The sequence below is a fragment of the Centropristis striata genome, chromosome 18 (assembly GCF_030273125.1).
Source record: "Centropristis striata isolate RG_2023a ecotype Rhode Island chromosome 18, C.striata_1.0, whole genome shotgun sequence".
In the NCBI taxonomy this organism is placed as follows: Eukaryota; Metazoa; Chordata; class Actinopteri; order Perciformes; family Serranidae; genus Centropristis; species Centropristis striata.
In genome coordinates, this window is record NC_081534.1 from 28,261,884 (window position 1) to 28,280,025 (window position 18,142).

An 18,142-nucleotide genomic window follows, 5' to 3' on the forward strand; every position below is an offset into this window, starting at 1 on the left:
AATGTAATTGTTTTTTATCAGTAAAACACTGACATCTTACTTTAATATTCAGTTATTTTTCTCTGAGTAATATCATGCGTCCTACTTTTGATGAGGAATGTCAGAAAAGTTTGTGAATTTACAGTTTGAATGTGAGAAAGACACAGGATACGGTAGATAGAAAGGAGCTGACTCGCACATATTTGAAGTTAAGAGATAAAGGAGTTATGTGGGTGTAAACAGTGGTGGAAGAAGTACTCAGATCCAGAGTTGTGCAAGTTCACACGACACAAGAACCAGCTCAAAGTTCAGATAACACAGATTATATAAAACTAGTTCATATTCATCATTCATTATTCTAAATTCTGTACTAGTTCACGTTTTTTCTCTCATTCTTTGTGCTAGCTTCAACTCAGTATTGTGTGAAATTCTTTGCTGATGTGTGCTCATATTTTGTGTGTACTGGCTTCATCAGTACTGGTTTTTAACTATAATGAGTGACCCTGTTAACTGGCAACTTTCGGCCCAATGCGTCCGTGGTTGCTTGTAGTAACTTACTGTACATCAGTGGTTGGTGCTAATAATAATAATAAACAACTGAGTCTTTAAGTCGAGGAAAATGGAAGGCTTTTACAATGACACCTTCATGTTTCTAACAGCTGTTGTCTTTACGAGCAACCACGACACATTTAGCTGAGTCACCAGTTAACATGGAAACCTGTTAAACCACAACACCCGTCATTATTTGATCAGGAGGGAACAATGGGAGGGAAACTTCTCTCAGGGGGGAACTAACTCCGACACAACAGATAATACGCTGCGTGTTGTCAATTAGAGCAATTAACAATGATCACGTTCATTTCCATTGATTGAAAAATTATGCATTCAGGTCACCGTTCACCACAGAAAGTACTTGTGTTTTCGAACACTCTCTTTTAGTTTCATCATGCACAACACTGCTCAGATCTTACTGTAGTAAAAGCAGTTTTATTGCACAATTCTCTGTTACAGGTCACATTCCTGCATTCAAATTTGTACAAAAGTATAAGCTTAAAAAAATATTCAAATTACCAAACATAAAAGTTACCAGAATGTCCCACTTTTAGAAGGATATCTACTAAATTCTGTACTAGTTCATGTTTTTCCTCTCATTCTTTGTGCTAGCTTCAACTCAGTATTGTTTGAAATTATTTACTGATGTGTGCTGATATTTTGTGTGTACTGGCTTCGTCAGTACTGGTTTTTAACTATAATGAGTGACCCTGTTAACTGGCAACTTTCGGCCGAAGGCGTCCATGGTTGCTTGTAGTAACTTACTGTACATCAGTTGTTGGTGCTAATAATAATAAACACTTATGAGTCTTAAAGTCGAAGAAAACTGAAGGCTTTTACAATAACACCTTCATTTTTCCAACAGCTGTTGTCTTTACGAGCAACCACAACACATTAACTATAATGAGTGACCCTGTTAACTGGCAACTTTCAGCCAAATGCGTCCATGGTTGCTTGTAGTAACTTACTGTACATCAGTGGTTGGTGCTAATAATAATAATAATAATAATAAACAACTATGAGTCTTTAAGTCGAGTAAAATGGAAGGCTTTTACAATGACACCTTCATGTTTCTAACAGCTGTTGTCTTTACGAGCAACCACGACACATTTAGCTGAGTCACCAGTTAACATGGAGACCTGTTAAACCACGACACTCGTCATTTTTTGATCAGGAGGGAACAATGGGAGGGAAACTACTCTCAGGGGGGAACTAACTCCGAGACACAACAGATAACACGCTGCGTGTTGTCAATTAGAGCAATTAACAATGATCACGTTCATTTCCATTGGTTGAAAAATTATGCATTCAGGTCACCGTTCACCACAGAAAGTGCTTGTGTTTTCGAACACTCTCTTTTAGTTTCATCATGCACAACACTGCTCAGATCTTACTGTAGTAAAAGCAGTTTTATTGCACAATTCTCTGTTACAGGTCACATTCCTGCATTCAAATTTGTACAAAAGTATAAGCTTAAAAAAATATTCAAATTACCAAACATAAAAGTTACCAGAATGTCCCACTTTTAGAAGGATATCTACTAAATTCTGTACTAGTTCATGTTTTTCCTCTCATTCTTTGTGCTAGCTTCAACTCAGTATTGTTTGAAATTATTTACTGATGTGTGCTGATATTTTGTGTGTACTGGCTTCGTCAGTACTGGTTTTTAACTATAATGAGTGACCCTGTTAACTGGCAACTTTCGGCCGAAGGCGCCCATGGTTGCTTGTAGTAACTTACTGTACATCAGTTGTTGGTGCTAATAATAATAAACACTTATGAGTCTTAAAGTCGAGGAAAACTGAAGGCTTTTACAATAACACCTTCATTTTTCCAACAGCTGTTGTCTTTACGAGCAACCACAACACATTAACTATAATGAGTGACCCTGTTAACTGGCAACTTTCAGCCAAATGCGTCCATGGTTGCTTGTAGTAACTTACTGTACATCAGTGGTTGGTGCTAATAATTATAATAATAATAAACAACTATGAGTCTTTAAGTCGAGTAAAATGGAAGGCTTTTACAATGACACCTTCATGTTTCTAACAGCTGTTGTCTTTACGAGCAACCACGACACATTTCGCTGAGTCACCAGTTAACATGGAAACCTGTTAAACCACGACACTCGTCATTTTTTGATCAGGAGGGAACAATGGGAGGGAAACTACTCTCAGGGGGGAACTAACTCCGAGACACAACAGATAACACGCTGCGTGTTGTCAATTAGAGCAATTAACAATGATCACGTTCATTTCCATTGGTTGAAAAATTATGCATTCAGGTCACCGTTCACCACAGAAAGTGCTTAAAGACAAAAAATGACAAAAAAGACACAAAATGACTGAAAAAAACACCAAATTACTTTAAAAAGACACAAAATGACAAAAAAAGACACAAAATGACCAAAAAAAGACATGGAATTACCAAAAAAGACACAAAATTACAGAAAAAAATAAATAAATAACTTAAAAAAGACACAAAATTACCAAAAAAAGACATAAAATTATTAAAAAAGACACACAATTAGCAAAAAAAGACACAGAATTTCCAAAAAAGACACAAAATGACCAAAAATTACAGGAAAAAAATAAATTACTTAAAAAAGACACAGAATTACAAAAAAAAATACACAAAACTACTAAAAAAGACACAAAATTATTTGAAAAAAGACACAAAATTACCAAAAAAACTTTCGTATCAGGGTGAGGGCCACAAAATATCGTCATGAGGGCCGCAATTGGCCCGTGGGCTGCGAGTTTGAGACCCCTGACTTCAAATGATTGAGAGCTCATCAGTTATTAATAACGTTTTCTTTTTTAATAGTTGAATTAGTGAAGCGGAGATTTTTACTCTTTGACGTTGAGCTTCGATTCGGTTGTTGCCGATTGATCAAAGACCGGATTTAAACATCTGAAGCGACTCTTCCGGTCAGGATCTCTCTGTGCTGCAGCTGCACACCATCACATGGCAGCTGATCCACCGGAGAGCCGAGATCACATTAAAAACGAATCCATTAATATTTAATCAACAGAATATTCATTATTTAGATCTATATGTCATCTCCCCTTATGGGAATCGCTTGCTACTCTGACAGCAAAGTGACTAACCGTGAACATCTGAACACACACATACAGACACATACATGCAATACTTCTGCACAGAGTCTGCCTGCAGGGACTGGAACCATTCAATGTACCTGCTAATATTCTTGTATTTTTCACTTCCATTTGAGCGTCACAGTGAGCTAGTTAAATGCCAAATCTAAAGTCTAGTTAAATTACATTCTTTCTAAATTGATCGCATTGAAATTATGGAGGTTTATGTTGTTTATTTCAGCTTTGTACCGTAGTTTGTAGAGGACTTAGCTGCTTAGTTTGGGAGTCCTTACCCAATTAAATTGAGCTTTTTTCAATTAAAAAATATGCAATTTTACATAATTTTGGAACATTATTATGTCGATATGTTTACAAAAAAATGGAAAAGCTAGAGAAGATTATAAATAAGCTACACCCATAAAGTTTAAAGACTAAACTTGTTAAAGATGAAAATAATTATCTATTTGATATTGACTAGGGCTGCACCTAACAATTATTTTTTTTTTAATCTCTTGATTATTATATGAGAAAAGAATAACAAACATTACAGAAGAACTAAATATGACAAACCTTATTAAGGGCAGCTTTTATTTTTTAAGAAAGAAAAAAAAAAGAACTATATTGATATATGCAATATGGTCTAATTCCATATCACATTTAAAAATATATCGATATATCTTTTATATCAATATATATTGTCCAGCCCTTATTAGGGCCTGGGGGCAATCGCACCGAGCACTGGTCCCATACAGCAATAGCTGTAGGGACCAGTGCACTACTGTTATACTGTTGATTTCTTCTTATTCCTCTTGCGGACGCAATTTCGTCCCGCTACTGACAAATTACATATCAAAACGTGCGGTTTGATCGGGATCGGTGTGCTATTACTTTTCTCTATGGAATACGAATTTTTCGCGACGTAAGTCGCGAAAAACTGCCCAAAATTTTGCATTGAAATGAATGGGACGGCCGAAAGAAAATGAGCAAAAAAGAACATTAATTGAAGATTTTCAGACGTCTACTTCTCCGGCATAATTTCACCTAGAGACTCCATTTAAACTTTAAACAGTAGACACAAGTCTTGTGTATTGGTGTATTAATTTGCGTTTCGATAGGTCATATAGTTTTTTATCAATCCCTGTTCAATGACCATGATCATTTTTGGAGAAATTCTGAGATTATAATGGGTGTGTATTGCACGGAATGTTCGTGTCAGAGTGTGTGATGTCATCGCTCAGAGTGTAGAGGGAGAGGTAAAACTGTCAAAAAATAAATTTTAAAACTGCGCTCCAGGCCGCAAATTCTACTCTACAGAAATAATTTATACATAGAAACGTAGGAAAATTAGTCTTCTCACTCATAATCCTCTGGTAAAGCTGTCGGAGTTATAGTTTGGGCGTAAGATGCATAGATGCGCCACCAAAATCACCAACAGCCTCATTGGGTCCCATATTAAAAACGCAGGAAGATTTATGAGCTGTCTGACATTTAACAGTTTTTTTAGATTGCTCTAACAAAGCTATTTTTTCATTTTCCTTAAAAAAAACCATATGTAGACGTTCAGGAAGAACTCAGGACGCTCAAAGTGAAGTTGGATCAATGATAGGTATTATGGTTTTGCCAAAAATGCTTTCTGTTCGAGGCCAGAAATTCCAGTCCAACTCTGGACCTCTGTCCACCGGCTGCTGTCACAGGTGTCAGTTATTTCTGTTGATTGCTTTGATCTTTGATGTGATTACAGTTACAGATACACACACACACACACGTGCGCGTAAGCGCTCACACTCCTCACACATGCATACACATGCTTCAAACACGCACGCACGCACGCACGCACACACACACACACACACACACAGAGGTAACTTTATGTGATTTTAATTACACGGACAAACACACACACACACACACAAACACACACACAGGTAACTTTATGCGATTTTCGCTACATACACACACACACACACACACACACACACACAGGTAACTTTATGCGATTTTCGCTACACACACACACACACACACACACACACATTTTGAGGTTAAAGGGCATAGTTTGAAATCTCTGAAGAGTCTCATCATAGTGTACACACACCGGCAGTAGCCCCCGTGGCCCTTTCAAAATTTCCCCAGAGGAAATTTTCTAGTTTCTACACTGCTGTATTAGGGGTTTTACTCAATTAACTATCTGAGTACATCTTCCACCACTTTTCTATGCCGTATATTATATTACATTATATATACCTTCAGCCCTGTTTGTTACTTACTGACATTTGTTCGCGAATACATAAAAAAAATTAAAAGATGTCAATGAAGTTTGGCAGAATTTGGAGTATTTTTCTATCATATTGCAACATTTTCCTCCAAACTGCTGCATCCAAGTCTTGTACAGGTATCTGTTGACAGTGTGTGTGGATACCTTCTGCTGTTAAACCAACAGTACAAGAGCAAGATCAGCGATGAGATAGACCTGAAGAGGCGGATCCAGTCTCTGGAGGAGTCCATGGAGCTCCACGAGAGGATGAAGAGACAAGCGCTGGCCGAGTTCGAGAACTACCGTCAGAGGATGGAGGACATGCAGCTCTGCACCGAGGCTCAGGTAGACACAGGACGGAGGCTGTGTGTGTGTGTGTGTGTGTGTGTGTCCCAGCTGCAGGTAATCAGCTCTAATGTCTGTTTCTGTCTCTTGCTGTGAGGCTGGAGAGTCTCTCTGTGTGTTTGTTTGGACATTTGATTGGCTGTGTTTCAGTACTGGTAGTAGTCTGGGCTGCTGTGGGACTCATTCTCTGCCCAGAAGCTTTAACAAGTCCCACCCACCCACTTTAGTTCACAACCTACCAGAAGTGTGGACTCGAGTCACATGACTTGGACTCCAGTTAGACTCGAGTAATGAGTTTGATGACTTCATACTTCATCATAGACTGTATATAAATAATGGACGTAGTGACCGTGACGTCCCTCGTTGGTTTGTGGACTGCCCGTTGGAAGCATCGAGTTCAGCGTTACACTCGTCGCCATCTTGTTGTTGCGGCGGCTGCGGCTCAGTTGGTAGAGCGGGTTGCCTACCGATCGGAGGGTCGGTGGTTTGATCCCTAACCATGACAGCCTCCATGTCGAAGTATCCTTGAGCAAGATACTGAACCCCAAATTGCCACTAATGCTGCATTCATCGGTGTGTGATTGAATTCCCAATGGTGGCAGGTGGCACCATTTAGGGTAGCCAAAATGGTAGGCTGCCACCTACACAGTATGAATGTGTGTGTGAACGGGTGAATGAGCGCAGTCTGTAGTTTAAACCACTTTGAGTGGTCGCAAAGCGACTACAAAAGCGCTATATAAGTGCTGGTCCATTTACCATTGCCATTTCCGGATAGGGAGCAGACCATATCTGGACTGTGACTACAGCCTCTCTACACCTCAACCTGACTGAGAGAAGCTGCTGCTAATTCATGTTAGCATTAACTGGGATGTTAGTTTTGGCAAAAAACAAAAACAAAATGTATGTTACTGACCTCACAAAACTGAACAGCGACGCCTTGGAGTGTCTGTTAGTCCAACCAAACGCTGAACAAGACATTTTACTGAACAAAATCATTAAGTGAAAATACAGTGAAAGGGTCAAAGTTATGAGACCAAACCGCTAAACGTCCTTTTTTTATATCTATATAATGTTATATATATAACTTTATTGACACGTTGCCATGGATACGCATTGTTCTGCTTCTCTCCTGATGATGGCTGGCCTTGTTAGTGACCTGTCAATCAAAGGTAGCCCCGCCCCAAATCATACGATTCTTTATCTTCTATTTTCTTCTAAATGGGGCCATTATTAGAACTATTGACATCAGATTGTCTTGAAGAAGATATTTTAGTAGTGATTGAGACCATAGTGTTGTCCTGAAAAAAATTCTGAGGTAATAAATCAAGTGAGATGTTTTCTCATTTTGAATTGAAATTATGATTTTACAGCCACCGAATTTTTGGTAGAATGCAGCTAAAGGCACTTCCTGGATTGCCTCCCTGCTCAGACCCGGAGGTTGCCGCCTGGTCTGTCTGTGTGTGACGTGTGCTCAACATCCTATCAAATTTGATCCACGTTATTTTGATCCGACATCATCCATCCAATCAAATTGCAGGTCAACCAATTAAGAGGAACTGTCAAAAAAAGGCGTCAGTTGGCAAAAATGATACTAAAGATAGTTTTGTTTTATAAAAACTGCAAAGTGGTCAACAAAAAACAATTGCAGTATGCAAAACATGCCAAAGTTGAAGATTACAGACGGAGAAGAACTTCCAACTTTGTCTGACATTATAAGTTGCAACCGCAACCTACTATACTGCACATATTAGAAAAAATGTGAATTCTATAAATCAGATTACAAATCAAATTCTCAGTTGATTTGAATTCATGGTTTAGGATGATTTAACGTTGGTAATCAGTGTTCACGGAGTATAATGGTGGCTAAATATGTTGCACAGATAAATATTATAAATTAATTCATAAAATTATGAGTTGGCAATTTATGAATCATGTGCTCATGGCTGCTAATAGTCTATTGACTGAAATGATTCAGAGCTGGAGGAGATATTTTGTAAAACGTAGTTGCATGGATAGAAATTTCTGTTTAAAATGAAAAAGAAATATCGGTTTCTAAATCTCTCCGTGTCTGTGTAGACGGGGCTCAAGTCAGCCAGTGTGTATGACCTTTCCCCTGTGTGTACATGTGTGTGTGTAATGGACAGTGAACATTGTCACAAATCGATGCAGCAGTCGACAGGATGAACAGACAGACGGGTGAAGTTGTATTGATTGATATGAGGAAGGTAGAGGCTGTGAAGCTCTGTATTCAGGTACAAGGGAAGGGAAGGAGAAACGACAGGACGGATGGATGATTCTGAGTGAAATGCAGCTGCAGCACAGCTCAGGCAAACGTGTGTTGTAAGTGTGAATGTCTGCTTGTTTTGCTGTAAAGTCATTAGTTCATTTTCTTTCAATTCTGGAGCTGGTCGAGGGCTCTGTGTTGCACTAAATACATCATTTGAGAGAGTTTTGAGTTTGTGTTTTCAGGTACAAACTGCACCTAGTAGTTAGCGCTAGTCGCTGATTGTGTAATTATGAGCTGCCTTCCTAAATGAAATGCTAATTTCAGAGTGTGAAGGCAAATTAAATAAATGTGTATATGTAAATCTGGGGCTGAAAGATGTTTATCTTTTACAATCTCTTTCAGGAAACACATCAAAAAAGTGTCTAACTCTGTATGGTCTTCTCACACATAGACTACTGTTTAACCAGCTGGTCACTGGCATGGACAACAGCACTCAAACCCAAAGAATCTTTCTATAAAAAAGCCCTAAAGACTCTGGATAAAAAACCCTTCTCCTTCAATATCTGCAAGACCCTTAAAAGACATAATTTTCTAAGTTTCCATCATTTTAAAACTTTTAGATTTGCCTGTTTTGTATACAAGAGTCTCCATAGTCTAGCTCCACCGCAGCTGAATGAATTTATAAAGAGGGGGGGACATTTGGAACAGTCTTCCCTCCACAATAAGGGAATGTCCCACTTACTCTTCTTTTAAAGGAAATCTGAAACAATGGCTCAAATCACATCAAAAGTGTGACCACTAACTGGACTTGAGACGACTTGAACATTACTTTTTATTGCATAGTTATATCCTGTCTGGTTCTGGTGTGTGTGTGTGTGTTGTCTCCTCTATTTGTATCTTACCTATGTACTTGCTGTCTTTTATATTTGTATTTTTGTTTGTTTTTACGGATTTCTACGGATGCAAACTAGCAGCCTTGCTATAATCCGGCATATTTACAAAGATGTTTTTCGATGTTCATTAATATGCACTGTCCCCATCCAAAAATAAAGTATTAAAGTAAAGTAAAAAGTTTATACTGTGAATGTAGAGATCACTGTTTTACTTGACTGAAGAGCATGCTACATCAATGCTTTTCAAAAAAAATTCAAACACTGATTTATAGAGTGCTTACTGTTCAGATGGTGGGTTTCTGTCTGCTGGTTTTCAGTGCTAATTTAGAGCCAGCAAGTTGGCAGCCAGAAGGTCAAATTCCCCCGAGCCGGAACATCACCACCTGGCTTAGAGCTCTTTACCCGCGCTGTAAGAAGCCTACAAACCCAAATATCAATTCTCCAGACGGCTCAGTCTTTTATTCCTGTCTTCTCTGGCAGCACACGCAGCGTGTGGTGTCCATGTCGAGGGAGGTGGAGGAGATGCGGCGGTCCTTCGAGGAGAAGCTGCGCACATTCAGCACGGCCCAGACCCAGTTTGAGCAGGAGAAGAGGGCCGCTCTGGAGGAGCTGAAGGCCCAGCACAGACAGGAGGTCCAGGAGCTCCTCCGCAGCCACCAGAGTCAGAATGCAAACTACAGTAAAGACCAGGAGAAACTGGGGCAGCTGCATAAAGCCGAGGTAACACACTAACTGCTGCGAAAGTGGAGCGGCAATAAATGCCAGCACAGCAAACTAAATCACAACAGAATAAAATGGGACAACGGTGATTATTGTTATTAACTGTCAGTAAATTAACCTGCTACATCAAACTCTCTATGTATAAAATCCCCACCATTATACCAAATTATATATATAATATGTATATTGTTTATTATCTACTATTACATATTGTATTCTATTATATATATATTATATACTGTACTATTATTATTATTATTATATACCGTCTAGTCACTATAGCATTGTTGCCATCATATCACCAGTTAAATTATTACCATCATCTTGCCAACCATCCTACCAACTGATGATGTTCTTTTCTTAACTTCTTAAGTGTCCTTGTTCTTGTTCTGTTCTGTGTTTTTTTCTATTGTTTTTATTTATGCTACCTCAGTATTTTATTCTATTGTATTTTATTGTACTTGAATATCGGACTGCTGTGACAACCGAATTTCCCTTCGGGGATGAATAAAGTTATCTATCTATCTATCCATCCATCCATCCATCCATCCATCCATCCATCTATCCATCTATCCATCTATCCATCTATCCATCTATCTATCTATCTATCTATCTATCTATCTATCTATCTATCTATCTATCTATCTAAGGGCTGTGAGGAAACATGTACATGTTTTGAAGTTTTGTAGAAGTTTTTGTTGTAGTAAGACATAAGCTGTTTTTTTTTATTAAAGCCCCCCTTCTCATGTTGAGCTGATGTGTTACAGGTGGATTCTTTGACGGAGCGGGTGGAGGAGCTCAAACAGGACAAGAAGAGGCTGGTGGAGGAGTACGAAGCCAAACTCAGCAAGGTACAAAACTGTAGCAGCTGTAGCAAACGTTTTCTGCTGGCACACACTGCCAACAAACCTGGTTTTTGTGGTGGAGTGCATCAGGCTCTAATTACATCTATGCAATAGTCTAAATAGGTGTATATTAAGTAAAAACTGAATAAATGCATAATAGTGAAGTCAGTCTTGTAAATTATGCAGCAAATGTGCATCTGCAATATGCATGCAAATGTATAGTTTAATATACTAAGGGTAGAGTGGTTATTTGTTTTCTTTGAGACCTGAGCCACAAACCTCAAGCTTCGAATGATGCTGTTTTCTGGACTGTAATCCATCCAAAACATCAAGGGACTTATCTTTTACTGGAGGTAAAGCATTTTGCAGCACTGCAAAATGTGCTAGTTTCCAGACTCATTTTCACGCCCAGAGCCCAAGTTGCGTATTAGCAAATGTACTTGCACCCATCTGTGTTCCCATTGGCGTGTTGGCCTTAAAATGAGGCGTGGTCATGTGCATTGTTGGCGCATTGCAATGTTACGCCATTGACCAACAAAAACACGGTCTAAAGTCAATGGTGCAGTTTCCTGCTCATGAAAGGGTGCATTATTCACATTAAAATTACACCTTAATAGGTGGTTTCATAACATTTGGACACACTGCTTGTTACACACACAGGGATGCACAACATCCCACCTCCTCCTCAGTTAAATAGGTTTTCTGTGCATTTGCAGTCAAAAAGAGTTGTTGATGGGACAGAGGATTGGGAGACGGTAGAGGCAGAAACAAGCTCCTTTCCCGAAATTGCCAAATCTGCCATTTAAATATCAATTAAGTGCAGGCACACTCATTTTTTTTCGGTAAATGGGAAGTTACACTGACTGGATTAATTCATGTTATGCCCAAAAATGACTAATTAAGAGGCTAAACCCCTTTGTGTCTTGCACCTTACTTTACGCCCAAATTATTTGCTGTTTAACTATCAAAAATGCAGTTGGACACGCTCTAAATGCGCTTAAAACTATATGCTTTTTGACACCTTTAAACAGGGCCCCTTAAAGTCACCTTGAGATTGATTTCATTCTGAATTCAGAAATGTAACATTGATAATGTCATTTCAAAAGCAATTACTGTTTAAACCATTCCATTTAATGTCTTTTTGCAGCACAAGTGATTGACCAAAGGGCACAGTAATGCTGTCATGTACATATCTCATCATCATGATCTAATATCGGCTCAGCTATGGATCAAAAAAGAACCAAAATTACATTTATTGGTGCTTTTTAATGTTGACCTTGCTGAAAGTGAAGGGTGTGATCTGCAGATTCATGCACAGCCAAAGCAGAATGGTACAAAGTAAGTACTGCATTTAGAAACTATTAATTTCAATAAAGCACCCTCCTCACTGACAGGGAACACTGTCAGCCAAGACATCTTGGCTTCTACTTTCACTTGCGTTGATTATTTTCGCATGAGATTGCATTTTGATGAGAAAGCTTTTCCAAAATGTTCTTCCAATTGCAAACCCATTTTTAATTAAGACAGAAGAGAGATAAGGACAAGATGCTTGAGGCTTTTTGTTGTATTCTTTTATTAACCTGTTTGGTGTTTCTTCACCCTGTCTGTCCCAAAGGCTCAGGCCTTTTACGAGCGCGAGCTGGAGGCCATGAAGAGAACCCAGCAGCTGACCGCCGACAACCTCTTGGCATGGAAGCGCACCGAAGCCGAGCTGAGGCGGGAATTCCAGTCTCAGGAGGCAGCGCTCCAGAAAACCCTCGGAAAACTGAGGACCGAGCTGGCCAGGGTAACGGATGAAGCTCGGGAAAACCGGGAGAAGTCCTACAAACTTCAGTCGTCACTCAACACAGCTGAGAGCAACGTAAAGGTAAGTCTGAACCAATTTTATTATAGTTAACAAAAACTAACGAAATAACGAAAACTAGAATTGAAAAAACATTTCCGTTAACTCAAATAAAAATAAAAACTAGAGTTTTTAAAAAAACGATAACTAACTGAAACTGTATTATGTAGTTACAAAACGAACTAAAACTATAACATCGAGTTTCTCTATATGCTGATGATCTGTTGTTTTATGTCACAAAACTAACTAAAATTATAGTGAAGATGTCCTTTGTTTTCGTCTTTATCAACTTTTTTTCAATCATCATCCAGTGTTTCTATTTCTCCACTGCTGAGTGTGTGTATTCCTGCTTTGTGGGCTTCCGGGAGAAGCGCAAGTGAAATTACCGTAATGACACTATATTGGCTGTAAAGAGCAACTTCTCTGCTTTCAGAAAATAATTTTTCCAATAGCGTAATCCGTTCAGTTATTATGGTAATCCGAAGTGTGCTTGAGCAAACATGTCACCGGCTCAACACTCAGTAAACTTTGGATGTTCGATAAACCGAAGGAAAAAAAGGAAAAATTTATTACGGCCGCTTTGAATCTCGCACCACAAAGCCCATTCCAAATAAACTAAAACTAACACTAAAACTAATAAAAACTAAACTAAAACTAAGCATTTTCAAAAAATAAAAACTAAACTAAAACTATCAAACTCACTCTTTAAAAACGAATTAAAACTAACTGAATTTGAAAACAAGAATTCACAACGAAATTAAAACTAAAACTAATGAAAAATCCAAAACTATTATAGCCTTGGGCTGAACCCCAAACCGGCTGATTTAAATCATGTGACTTTCACTGTAACCGCACTATAAACTAGACCGGACGGGACGAGGACAGTGAAATGGAACCAGAACATCCTGTAATTTAATCAAATAAAGCCAATGATAGATCTTATTCTGATGCAGTTTTTATGAACAGCCTACAAAATTTGTCCTCTGCAACAGAAGATAAAAGGGGCACATAAAATAAAATGGTTATATGGGATAAAAATGAGATGAAATGGGTTTACATGGATACTCGGGTGTTGATATTTCATTTCACTGATTTAATTAGAGAAGTGGATGTTCAACAAAAAACTGAAATTAACGTCTGTCCAGACATAAAATATATATATTTTTTGAGTATGCTTTGAGACCTTTTTAAAGCATAAAAGTCAAACCAATTATTTTCATTTCAACCATTTATCCATTACTTTTAATGGTTTAATGGTTTAAATGGCAATTATATGTACTACAGATACAAACAAAAATGTTGCCAACAGCCATTAGTATTATAATATGTCACCTTTATGTTCTAACTCCCGTCTACTCTGCAACCTAAACATGACCTCCATTGCTCTTACTTCCATTATATGCATATAGCATCACTCTGTTGCTTTTTATTATCTTTTTATGACTATTTGTGTAACATTGGGGGTTTTTTTTACCATGAGGAACAACCCGAGGATGTTTGTCCTCACATTTTGCATGGATGAGTTTGTCACCTCTCAATCTGACAGCCAGAGAGCAAGGGTGATGTGAGTGCATGACATGATCCATCAGAGACAACAATGCAGTGAATATCATTGCCTCGTTTCAAGAGCTACTGTTAGATGAAGCCCGGTTACAGGCTCACTCATGCATTCACATGCAATGGTTAAAACTGCACGCTTATGTTAACAATTCTGTTCTTTCTGGTGGCGCAGTGGCAGATGCGGCGCAGAGTAGATGAATGGAAAGATAAAATCAGCAAACAGTTACAGCAACATTATGGAATTGGTATTCTATGACAACTAAGACGAATATCAAGCAGGTGTAACACCTCAAGACATAGAAAACCAGCTATATTGTCATTCCAACAGCAAGAAGTCTAGCTTGGCATCGGTCTGCAGCCTTTTATCTGAGGAAGGTCCCTGAAAGGCAGTCAGATTTACTCTCCCCGGCGGCCTCTTGCTCGGTCACTCTATCCCTTTTCTCTCATTTCCTCCGTCTGTCAATATCCCTTACGGTCTATTTGCCTTCTGCCTATACTACGCCATGCGATTATGCTGACATTGTTGCTGATGAAATGAACCAGCGAGTGTCATGTTCAAGATGATGTCAGAGCAGTTTGGCGTGGCATTAATGTGGCATTCAGCTGAGAATCCTGCCTACACATAGTGGGGTTGTATCTGCAGTGGAAAATGAAATACAGAAAAGTACTTAAAAGCCAAACCATGCAGAAGAAATTAGGCAAAGATGATGGAACTGTATTTCATGTCAATTTCAAGTCATTTGTCTCAAATCTTTGGCTGTTTTAATGGCGTTTAGTTGTTGCTTATGTTAATATCAAGCAGGTGCAAAACCTCAAAACATAGAAAACCAGCTAATATTACTTACTAATGTTTGTCCAACAGCAAGAAGTCTAGCTTGCCATCCGTCTGCAGCCTTTTATGTGAGGAAGGTCTATAAAAGCCAGTCAGATTTACTCTCCCCGGTGGCCTCTTGCTCGGTCACTCTCTCCTTTTTCTCTTATTTCCGTCTGTCAATATCCCCTACGGTCTGTTCACCTTGTGCGCATGCTACGCTGTGGGATTGTGCTGACATTGTTGCTGATGAAGTGAACCAGCGAGTGTCATGTTCAAGATGATGTGAAAGTAGTTTAGCACGGCATTGATGTGGCATCCAGCTGAGCATCCTGCCTACACTTAGTAGGGTTGTATCTGCAGTGGAAAATGAAATACAGAAAAGTACTTAAAAGCCAAACCGTGCTGAAGAAATGAGGCAAAGATGATGGAACTGTATTTCATGTCAATTTCAAGTAATTTGTCTCAAATCTTTGGGTGTTTTAATGGTGTTTAGTTACTGCTTATTAATATCAAGCAGGTGCAACACCTCAAAACATAGAAAACCAGTTAATACTACTTACTAATGTTAGTCCAACAGTAAGAAGTCTAGCTTGGCATCCGTCTGCAGCCTTTTCCCTGAGGAAGGTCTATAAAAGCCAGTCAGATTTACTCTCCCCGGCAGCCTCTTGCTCAGTCACTCTCTCCTTTTTCTCTTATTTCCGTCCGTCAATATCCCCTACAGTCTGTTCACCTTCTGCCCATACTACGCCGTGCGATTATGCTGACATTGTTGCTGATAACATGGTCCAGCTAGTATCATGTTGAAGATGATTTCATAGTAGTTTGACACAGCATTGATGTGGCATCCAGCTGATTATCCTGCCTACACTTACTGGGGTTGTATCTGCAGTGGAAAATGAAATACAGAAAAGTACTTAAAAGCCAAACCATGCTGAAGAAATGAGGCAAAGATGATGGAACTGTATTTCATATCAATTTCAAGTCATTTGTCTCAAATCTTTGGCGTTTAGTTGCTGTTTAGGACGAATTCAGCAGCCGTTTAAGTGTGGTCACATTCCCCTGCACCCTCCTACTCTGGCAGTAATTTGTGCAATGCTGTGTTCATCTTCACACTCTCTGGCTTCTGTAAGGCCTTTGGAAGCAGACTCGCATGGCATTATCTCCACCGTTGAAAATAAAGTTGACATGTGCTCCGGGGGAATTGGTTAAGTAGGTCTGTTTGGCTGTTATGATGTGCTGTGAAGTTTGTGTGAAATTATCGCTGATTGCACAGGAGACAGGAAGGGGTCCCCCCTTCTCAGCCTCACTGAGAATACGATCAAGGTCAGCAGTGGCTGGTGTGCCTGCAGTTATTAATTTCACTCGTTTTCAGAGCAATTAACTGTAACCCAGATAAAGAAACGACAACAGAGCAGAGAGCTTGAAACCAACTTCACTTGACAGCTCTCTCATTTGATACAAGGCAGAAAAACAGAAATCAGGGGGTATTTGATCCTGCTTTTTTAATGTTTTATTCAGTACAAGGCTCATATGTTCTATTGTTACTCATATATTATCACTATAATCTCTTAATCCTTTAATTTTTGCTGTTAGATAATAGATATTTAACCTTAATAAGCTCACAGCAGAAGTTTAAATGTACTAAGGATGGGAATAATTAATGATGATCGATTAATTGCGTTAAGAATTTGGTCGATCAAGTGGAATTTTTAATCAATCTGTGTATTTTTTAATTTTTTTGCGTTCAGTTATGCGGCCGTACGTCAAAAAGCCAATGAGCAGAGAATTAAGTTGGATAAAGCTACAGTTTGCAATCTGAAAGTGGCAATAACAATTATAAAACATATAGAAATACAAGAGTATTAAATTGAGCAAAACTAGCTTACTGTATCAAACCTTGCTAGCATGAATTACTAGGTTTTGACTTTATCCAAAACGTTTTTAAACACTAAACACAATTAAATATGCAAAATAAAACCTTGCGTTATCAAAACAGGCTTTTGCATAGAAATATATATATATATATATATATATATGTTTTTTATGCACACTGTTCATTGCACCTTATTTGTTTCATGGCACCAACAGTTTTATACTGCATATTCATATTTATTCTGCACTGGAATTCTACTCGTTAATACATACTAATTTTTATTGTATTTTTATATTTTATTGCTTTTTGTATCTATCTATCTATCTATCTATCTATCTATCTATCTATCTATCTATCTATCTATCTATATATATATATATATATATATATATATATATATATATATATATATATATATATATATATATATAATTTTTTTTTTAATGTATTTATTTATTTATTTCATTTTGCCCATGTATGCATGTTTATACATACTGGAGTATGTATAAAAACATAGCCATTAATTGATTAACTGATCGCTAACGTTATAAATTCTGAGTTGGCAGGTTTCTTCCAAATGCCCATCCATAATCTGTAGTAACTATTTGGTTTCTATAAGGCATTTCACTGCAGAAAATTAAAACTTTGCACCAAATTAAAATGTCCCCCATTCTCACTAGGCGTAATTACTGTACCTGCATACTTCATGAGTAGAAATAGAAACATCAAGTATCGACTTAAAACCAGTCGAAAACACTTGTATTTGGTGTCAGGATGCTACAGCTCCTTGCTTCAGTGTTTTCTGTCATCCTCCTTTAGCTTATGATTTAGTAGGCAAATCTCCAGAGAAATGCAAGCAAATGATCGCTCGGAGTAACTGAGACAGACATAATTAATCGCCGACTGTTCAGAAGCTTCCGTAAGAATATGCACGCCAAAAATTACAAATTATCCCCCAAGTGAAATACTCCACTGAAGCTATGGTAAATTGCTGCTGTCACTGTCGTTGGACTAAATACTTCACTCTCAGGTAAAGCCTATCTGGACGGGTTGGGGGAAGCTTTTAGCGGGATAAAACAATAAATCATCTGAAGCACAGTTTTCAAGGCCTTTTTCATATTTGAATGGCAATGCAGAAT

The 18,142-nt window shown here is 38.3% G+C and overlaps 1 protein-coding gene across 1 annotated transcript in view; it reads left to right on the forward strand.

The window, feature by feature from the left end:
- Window positions 1-18,142, forward strand: part of fam184ab (family with sequence similarity 184 member Ab) — a 253,926-nt gene that overhangs the window by 95,741 nt on the left and 140,043 nt on the right. The window contains exons 3-6 of the mRNA XM_059357047.1: window positions 6,070-6,228; window positions 9,829-10,068; window positions 10,836-10,919; window positions 12,529-12,780. Of these exons, the coding sequence (XP_059213030.1) occupies window positions 6,070-6,228; window positions 9,829-10,068; window positions 10,836-10,919; window positions 12,529-12,780 (735 nt within the window). The remainder of the gene's footprint in view (window positions 1-6,069; window positions 6,229-9,828; window positions 10,069-10,835; window positions 10,920-12,528; window positions 12,781-18,142) is intronic.